General features: G+C 40.2%; 1 protein-coding gene across 2 annotated transcripts; it reads left to right on the top strand.

The window, feature by feature from the left end:
- Window positions 1-206: 206 nt before the first annotated feature.
- On the top strand, window positions 207-7469 carry NPY5R (neuropeptide Y receptor Y5). Of its 2 annotated transcripts, none has more exons than XM_025439260.3 (2): window positions 207-276; window positions 5795-7469. In XM_025439260.3, the coding sequence occupies exon 2, from the start codon at window positions 5804-5806 to the stop codon at window positions 7142-7144; it is 1341 nt and encodes a 446-aa protein (XP_025295045.3). In that variant the 5' UTR covers window positions 207-276; window positions 5795-5803; the 3' UTR covers window positions 7145-7469. The 2 variants fall into 2 exon arrangements, with proteins under 2 accessions (XP_025295045.3, XP_035555077.2); XM_035699184.2 differs by lacking the exon at window positions 207-276 and adding an exon at window positions 1708-1988.
- Window positions 7470-9444: the final 1975 nt, after the last annotated feature.

Here is a 9444-nt window from a genome sequence, read left to right on the forward strand (position 1 = left end):
TGCCGCGGGGGGCCGGGCGGGGGGCTGCCGCTGCTCCGGGCCCCCGCCTTGGCCGGGCTGGCGCGCCCCGAGCCGGGCGGGGGGAGGCGGGCGCGGAGCAGGCGCCCTGGAGCGGGGTCCCCGGGGTCCCGGCGGCGTCACGTGGTCCCGAGGCGCCTCGCCGCGCCCCGCCGCCCCCCCGCGCCCCCCGGTCCTCCCCTGCAGCCGCCGCCGCCCGGCGCAGCCGCCACCGCGTCCCCGGGAGCCGAGGCGCGGGCACCGGCCCGGGCGCCCCAGGTAGGGGCTGCAGCCTGCGGGGCCCCGGGAGGGCGCTGGGGCAGGGGGTCGGGGCGCGGGTCGGGATGCGGAGGGTGCGGGGTGTCGGGGCGCGGGGCAGGTCCTCCCGGGGTGCGGCGGGCGCGGGGTCCCGAGCGGGGGCGCAGGCCGGGCCGGGGTCGGGGGCGGGGGGGGGGTGGGGACCTCGCGGCGCAGCCGCACCCCTGGCCTCCGGGAGCGGGGATTTCCCTTGAGCCCCAAGTCCCGAGACCTTTAGCTGATGTTGGGGAAGCGCCGGCGGCCGCGGGAGGCCCCGCACCCCCCCGCCCCCCCCCGGCCGGGTCAGTCTTGAATTTCGGATTTTCTCAGGGGGAAAGAAACTCTGCGGTTGGATTTCAGAGGGTGGCGCGTGCCCGCTGCCCGTCTGCTGAGCAAAGCGGTGCTGCTCTCTCCGACTCCGATGTGGCCAGATCCTGGCTTTTTACAAGGGGTCCTGGGAGAATTTGAGAACCTGGAGACCTCCCGTTGCCGGGGTCGGGGCAGCAGGGCGAGGGCCGGGATCCTGTCATTGCTGCGGGGACCAAGATCACCGAGATTTTTACGGTGCTCGCATCCTCTGTGAAAAGAGGTGCATTTCCCTAAGACAGGAGGTTATCCTAACAAAGGAAGCTTATTTAAATATATGAGCTGCCTCTCGCTATCCCTTGAATTCCTTGCAGTTCCTCCCATTATTCCTTTTAGGAACCAGCTACTTAAGGTACCTAAAGTCTCTCCGAAACCTTTCATTTGTCTTGGTGTCAGCTACAGATCGATTTTTATAAGGGAATTACAATATCAGAAAATTCCAGTGAGCCTGCAGAGACATTGCTTTTTAACAGTCACAATGTGACAAAGAACTTTTTTTTTTTTTTTTTCCCACTTTTTACCCTGAGGATTAACATTTGAGGCTGCAGCCTGGGAGTTCTGATGGTGGGACGGGAGGTAAAACTAGATACAAAAGAAGAGAATGTCACCAGTAAGCGCAGCAAAGGTTTCACACTCGGTATCAAATTTCTTCTGGTGCAATAATATTTCATCTTTAAATGTTTATTTCTGGTTACAGTTCATGATTTCTCTAGCACTCTAAGATGAAGAAAAGTATACATATTACATTACTTGTATTACGTATAAAGTATTTGTGTTGCATAAAATTGTACAGTGTCCCTTATAACACTTGTTATAAAAGCAGATCGCAATTAAACAGATCTACATTTCCATTACAGGTTTGCTTATTGTGCTTTTCAGGGAAGTGAAGGGGCAAATTTAAGAAAAGAAATCCTTTGTGCTTTTTTTTCCCCTTTCATTTTAAAGTAGTTTCAATTAAAACTGATTTTCAATTAAAAAAAGCAACAACAACAACAACACAAATCTCATTGGACAAACATTTCCTACTGTTTGAAATGTCCCCCTGGCTACTGTCAGGGAGGAAGAAGTTTTTCTTTGCCCAAAGTTCTAGTTGGACTAAAAATTAAATTTCCGTGAGACACATTAACAGAAGAAAATCAAATTTAGCTTCCTACCTACAGGGAATCTACACAGACATGGAAATCCCAAAGAGAGGCAAAATGAGGCATATATGTCATCCTGAGCTAAGGAGAGGAGGAAGAGAGGAGAGCCATTAGCGGGAAGATGAGAGGAAATGTTTGGAAAATGAAGGTTGCTCTGATGGGTTTCTTAGGCAAAAAGGAATCTCTGTAAGTAGCTCTTTTCCTGGTTCAGGTCCTCGAGCTAAATCTTTCTTAGGCATTTGGTGGGGAGGTCAGAGTTTCTACCTGAGTCTTTTGGGTCTTGATTATTTTCAGCTCCAAATACTCTACATGCCATTGTGTTGCCCATTCCCTTCCTTCTCCCGGCCCCAGTGTAAGAAGTCGGAGCAAAGAGTCACAAAATGCCCATTTAGTGTGGAGCATGATATTAAGTGTTATGTGTATTTTTGCGTGTGGATGGGATGGGTTGGACTGGGGCTAGAGGGAGAGCAGCACAAGGTTGGCTACTGTCACACCAAAATCAAATGAATAAATGAATGTTAAGTGAGGGAGTGAATGTTTGGAGAGGGAAAAAAAAACATAAGAAAAAATGCTAATTTGTCAATCTATCAATAGATGCAAAGAAGCATCCATGATATTGAGTAACAGTGTTAAGTGTTCATGCTGTTGTGAAAAAAAAAAAAATCCAACACTGGCAGTCGGGAGAATGTCATTCATTCATTCATTCATTCATTCATTCATCATCCATTTAGGCCCTTTTATATCTCAGGCACTTGTAGTCTGTAATTACTCATCATATAACCTTGAAATAACTCCTCAGAATTCCTCCCACAGTACCTTGTACCGTGTATTTGTTATGTTTATGGCAGAGCCTTGCAGACCACATCACACAACAGTTGTTCAATAAACGTTAGTTGAATGAATAAAGGAAGGAACAACTAATCTCTCTTAGCTATTCCTTAATAAAAGGAGCCTCCCCTTGCAAATTATATATAAAGTAGTGTTTTTTAGGGAGGGAAAGAAGTGTTGCCCTCAGTTTGTCCTGTGTCCAGTGAATACTCAGAATGGCATTTCCTTCATCTGCTTACTAACAAGGCAATGGTTTTTATGATTTAATGAGTTCAGTGTTTTCTGTGCTCGTTTTATAGAAAATTTTTAGTGACACACCGAAATCTGATGTACTTCTTTTACATTTAAATAAAAACATATGTTGTAAACTAAATATTTTTTTGCTATTTTAGCTTTATGTTGCTTTGTCACTGAAGAGACCTCATTCAAAAATTTAAAGTGCTAAACTATCCCCATTGTCAGTGGATCTATCTCCTTATTTCATTGTAGGGCCATTTGGAAACCTGTCTAATTTTGGTGGTTCCAGTATATCTGTGTATGTAACCAGACATATACGTATGTTTACATACATATGGTCATACACTATCCTGAATTTTCTTATATTCCCTGGATGATTCATCCCTCTTCATTTAAAGCTGGGAAAAATTAAAGTGCTTTTTAAAATGATGAGTAAGAGTGTTTACTTAGTATCCATTATGTACACCATCACTCCATTAAGCATCATTTCTATCATGAAAAGAATTAAAACATTTTCCTTTGTCTCCATTAGGGTCTAATTGAGAAGACTGACCACTACACTGGAGTCGATCCGAATGCTAGACTCAAAACTACATTGTTTCTATTAGCGTAAATTGTACTGCATTTCCTCTTCCCTTGAAAAATTTTAGACAGTAACATTTTACTTTAAGGAAGTGTCATCCTCTAGTTACATGTCCCAAGAAAGCACAAAGCCGTTCTAGAACCAACTAGATTTGGTTCAATTTCTCTTTTGTCCTTCCTTACAAGCAGTAGTGTCCTTCCTTCTACAAGCTAGTAGAAAAAGCGACCAGTAGCCACTGATCTACAGCGAAAAAGAGTTGTCTCAAGAAAGTGAGTCAACAGAAGAACTAAGTGGGATCACAGTAACAAATGACCTACATGCATTATAAATGTAAAAAGGATTATGAACAAGGTTGATAACCAGAGGAATTATCAGAACCCAGGAAATTAGGCAGAAAGGCCAGTCAAAGCTACTTTGATTAGAAGCTCTCTAATCTATACAGAATAGTTCCTGCGAGGTTAGTATGATGACTATCTGACTCAGTAGGCCATGAGAGTGACCCTGCACCAGCTTACCCCTTCTAACTTGGGGCAGTATCAATGTAAATTGTTGGCTAGTGCCTAAGAATGAATGAATAAGATCCTGAGCTTTTGAATTAATTTATCTTTAAAGGGATGTGATTAGTTACCAGAAAGTAATTTAATCAACATAGAATCAGTTGTCAAAGTTCTGAAAAACTTAAACTTTCAAGTTTTCTCATAGAACAATGATGCCTATATCATCCTATTTGAAACCTGCTGTCTATAAACCTGAAGTTAAAATTATTTATAATGAATGTATGTACACGATAGGATTTTCTATTTGGAAATATTTTGGATCAGGACCTAAAAGTCCCTTATGAGGTAAAGATAATAGTATTCACCGTTAATTAAATATATATGTATTTTATAGTTTTAACTATAGTTATCCAACCGTAGACCTAGAAATACATACGTAAATATAAGTTGAAATGTAGTGTAAATGCTTTTTAAATTTGCATTATATGAGGATCTCTATAACAACATGAATATCCATCAGAACTAATTAACTATTGCTGTCCTGAGTATTCTATGGGAAACTCTTGTTAAAAAAAATAATAGTGCCTACTTTTTTATAATACTGTCAAATCTCTAATGTGTAGCAGGAAATAAGAATACCATTGTGCCATCGATAATATTACACTGTTAATTTTGTTTGAAATGGAAAAGAACTTATACTGGGGTGTGATATTAGCATTACTTCTGTATTTAATTTTAAGATACAGATTTTCCTTAGACGATATGAATTTATTCCATCTTTTTAAAGTGGAAAATTAGTTTCAGTTTTTAGGCCAAAAAAGTAAATAGGTAAATTTTGTTTTTCAAAACACTAGTGGACTGCTGGTCAGTAGCTATCCTAACTCATGATAATCTGGCACATCTCAAAGGACGAAGAATTGATCATGGAACGACAGCCATCCGGTATTGTACACACATAGTCAACAGTACAGCTTGATAAACACTTAGTTAAGTGCCTACTATATACACCGAAGTCCTAGGATAGTGTTTCTACACCTGAGAAGCTTACATTTGAACACTGCACGAACTAGATAATATTTAGGATACAAGACATTTGCTTGAATTTTTCCTCTTCCCATAAATATTTATTTTGTTTGAATTTTTCATTTTTCCATAAATATTTATTTAGCACCTACAATTGTGAAGTCACTGGGCCATGGATTGTAGTAGATACCACGATGAATAAATAACAATTTTCTGTTTTCCATTGCTTATAAGTGGATAAGGTGGGCTGCTATGTATTTTAATTGCATTGCAAGGCAAATTGTGACATATGGCATGAGACAGCTATACACAGAGCAGTACGGGGGTTCCGAAGAGGAGATCGCATCCAATTGAGTAGACCCAGGAATACTTCAGGATAGGTGACTTTTAAGTTTGACCTTGATTGAAGTTGGAAACCAGCAAACGTTTTAAGATAAGATTATGTGACCACACCAGGAATAAGCACCTTGACTGGATGAATAATAGTAACGAGCTATTGTAAATTAGGTCTCTTGAAGTTCTTATATACTTCCCCTTTCATTATATCTATATAAATTTAAAAAACAAGATCTGTGACTTTAATGAAAGTTAATACATCATAGGAATGATGATAGACTCAGACTTACTGTCATTGTTATTAGGTGATATTTGTTTTGCACTTGGAACCAATGAAAGACCTCATGAAACCTTTTTCTTTCTTTTTTAAAGGAGATTAATAAGGGATGCGAACAAATTTTAAAATGTAGTCTCCCTCTCAGAATTGATTTATCGTAGTCATGTAATTTTTTAAAAGTTGGTAACTAATGTCTTTTTATTCCAAGCAGAACTCTAAGATGGATTTAGAACTCCAGGATTTTTATAACAAGACACTTGCCACAGAGAACAATACGGCTGCCACTCGGAATTCTGATTTCCCAGTCTGGGATGACTATAAAAGCAGTGTAGATGATTTACAGTATTTTCTGATTGGACTTTATACATTTGTAAGTCTTCTCGGTTTTATGGGGAATCTACTTATTTTAATGGCTCTCATGAGAAAGCGTAATCAGAAGACGATGGTAAACTTCCTCATAGGAAATTTGGCCTTCTCTGATATTTTGGTTGTGCTGTTTTGCTCACCTTTTACACTGACCTCTGTCCTGCTGGATCAGTGGATGTTTGGCAGAGTCATGTGTCACATTATGCCTTTTCTTCAATGTGTGTCAGTTCTGGTTTCAACTTTAATTCTAATATCAATTGCCATTGTCAGGTATCATATGATCAAGCATCCTATATCTAACAATTTAACAGCAAACCATGGCTACTTCCTGATTGCTACTGTCTGGACACTAGGTTTTGCGATTTGTTCTCCCCTTCCAGTGTTTCACAGTCTGGTGGAACTTCAGGAAACATTTGACTCCGCGTTGCTGAGCAGCAGGTATTTATGTGTTGAGTCGTGGCCATCTGATTCGTACAGAATCGCTTTTACTATCTCTTTATTGCTAGTCCAGTATATTCTTCCCTTGGTGTGTCTAACTGTGAGCCATACCAGTGTCTGCAGGAGTATAAGCTGCGGGTTGTCCAACAAAGAAAACAAACTGGAAGAAAACGAGATGATCAACTTAACTCTTCAACCATTCAAAAAGAGTGGGCCTCAGGTGAAACTTTCCAGCAGCCATAAATTGAGCTATTCATTCATCAGAAAACACAGGAGAAGGTACAGCAAGAAGACAGCGTGTGTCTTACCTGCTCCAGCAAGACCTCCTCAAGAGAACCACTCAAGAATGCTTCCAGAAAACTTTGGTTCTGTAAGAAGTCAGCATTCTTCATCCAGTAAGTTCATACCGGGGGTCCCCACCTGCTTTGAGGTGAAACCTGAAGAAAACTCGGATGTTCATGACATGAGAGTAAACCGTTCTATCATGAGAATCAAAAAGAGATCCCGAAGTGTTTTCTATAGACTAACCATACTGATACTAGTGTTTGCCGTTAGCTGGATGCCACTACACCTTTTCCATGTGGTAACTGATTTTAATGACAACCTCATTTCAAACAGGCATTTCAAATTGGTGTATTGCATTTGTCATTTGTTAGGCATGATGTCCTGTTGTCTTAATCCTATTCTGTATGGTTTTCTCAATAATGGGATCAAAGCTGATTTAATTTCCCTTATACAGTGTCTTCATATGTCATAATTCTTCATGTTTACCAAGGAGACAACAAATGTTGGGATCGTCTAAAACATATTCACAATGATTCTGTATGTACAACAAAGACATTTTAGTAACATGAAATTTAATTTATGTCTAAGAGTTCTGGATTTGAACGTCAGTTCGTAAATATGTGGAATATTGTTTCAATGTGTTATATATATAATATGATGAATTCACTTAGTTGTATAAAGTCAGTCTCAAGGCAATCTATAATTTCACTTTAAAAAGTCGTTATATTAACTTTCATCTTGTCTTGTGAACAAATGAATTGTAATTTTTGTTTAAAATAAAAGTCTTATCTAACCAACTCAGTGTTTTTTTTTTGTTCAAAATTATAATAAATAAAAATATTTTTCCTGCGGATCATTTAATTTCAAACGTGGGGAATATACCTGAACTATTTTTCTTCCTTTCTAATTCAAAGGCATCTTAATATTTAGTTTGTGAAAATGCAGAAAACGTTTAGTATGATCAGCAAGTCATAAGAAATGACAGATGTATGCCCAAGTCATGATCATAATTGTAAGCATTGGGTACAGTTTTGGCAGGAAAACACTTATTTCCTATCATTGATAATCGATCAAATTGTTCATTTGCCCCCACAAATGTCTAGTAATACACAATTAATTTACCAAATAAAAATAGATCTCAAATCTTTTCTAATCCTATACCACATTAACACTACCCAAGAAGGATTGTTTTCATATACATCTTTTATAATCTGAAATGTGAAGTATAAATGGAATCTGTATTTCCAAATATTACATAATTTAAAAATACTTGAAGGGTCCACAAGGGGAAAAAAGGTTAATTTTTTTGGTCAAGATATAGAATGATTGATAGACTTTGTGCTATTTCAGTACTGAGGTCTCATATGCTATGTTACTAAACTTTTAAACACAAAACTTTTTATTTATTTCAGCCAGTTTTTTGAAAAACTGAGTCCTTGAAAACCATTGAATATTTTCACAAATGGCTCATGCATGCAAAATAACATTGCTGTCTTCAGTTCCTAGAACTGATTTAGCCCTCCCTATGTTGACTCCTCTGTTTCCAAAGGAAAGCGACAAAACAAAACAAGAAACATTTTAGGTTTGCAGATAGGTAATTCTGGTAGTTATTTAATCTACTGAAAATCTAAAATCTCTATATGGGGACTTTCTTTCACACACCCTCCCCCTCCTTCCCTAGATGCTCTCTACACAAATGGGGGAAGCTGAAAATGGTGCTGGTCCACAGGGTGCCCTATGCCAGCTCCTATTGACCGCCAGCTGAGGAATAATTCTCTTGCCTGGTCCCCATGTTACGTCCACCTGTATAGTGTATGGGCTGTTCTCAGCAAGGTCAGGAGCTGAGCATCCAGCCCCCAAATCCTCCATTGCTGCTGGCATTTCATTGATGGTGTGGTTGCATGGAGACTCAGCCATGCCTTCCATTTTGTTCTGAGCCTACACTTGTCTGCTCTATGGGTCTTGTACCTGCCAAGTCTAGCAACTGTTGGGACTCTTTAAATTCATGACCAAGAACTCCTCAGGAGCTAATGAAATTCGACTCCTCACATAGATCCCTAAGAACTGAGGCAGGCAGCATAGATGGGCCTAGGCCTTCTGTGCCCAAACACTAAAGGTGTCATGTCTGTGCTGTTGTGCTCACCCTATGTTGCTATGAAAGCACTCTGTTTTTCAGTCTCTTTCTAGATTTTCCAATATGAAACTGTGTACAGTCCCCTCTACTTTTAGCTTCTCTGGTCTGCCTGGTGCTATATGAGTGTCCTCCCCAAGTTTTTATATGACAACAGGTAGAAAAAGTGAAAGAACGTTGGTTCACTTTTGTTTTTCTCTTTCTCTTTCTCTCCTTTTTATTCTAAGGGTCTCTACTTCTTTCTGCCTACCAAGAATATCCCCTACATCTTTGTTTTTCTCTTCAGGGTGGCTTACCATAACACTATGTTCAGAACATCAAGATTTTCTTTTGGAAAAGGAAGCTTTTATGATTGAAAACCTTTGCCCCTCACAAGGTTTAGATTCAAGACTGTTGTCTTACCCTAGACCAAAAACAAGAAAGTTTAAGCCGAAGAATGACCTCTCATTTTTAAAAACAATAGGCATTTTCACTTTCCCTGGGGCAATTTTAAGGTTCAATTTTAGTGGCTAATGGCTGGGGGTGGGGTACGGGGGAGGGCGTGAGGTGGGGGAGGAAGAGTGGGGACTACTGATAAGTGCAAATATAAACATATAGGGAGGTATTTTATCCTGGTACAGTAACCTACCTTAGTAAATGTG

This window comes from Canis lupus, chromosome 15 (genome assembly GCF_003254725.2).
Source record: "Canis lupus dingo isolate Sandy chromosome 15, ASM325472v2, whole genome shotgun sequence".
Taxonomy (NCBI): domain Eukaryota; kingdom Metazoa; phylum Chordata; class Mammalia; order Carnivora; family Canidae; genus Canis; species Canis lupus.

Excerpts from the sequence above, each read along its gene's own strand:
- NPY5R (XM_025439260.3), top strand. The coding sequence starts at position 5,804 with ATGGATTTAGAACTCCAGGATTTTTATAACAAGACACTTGCCACAGAG.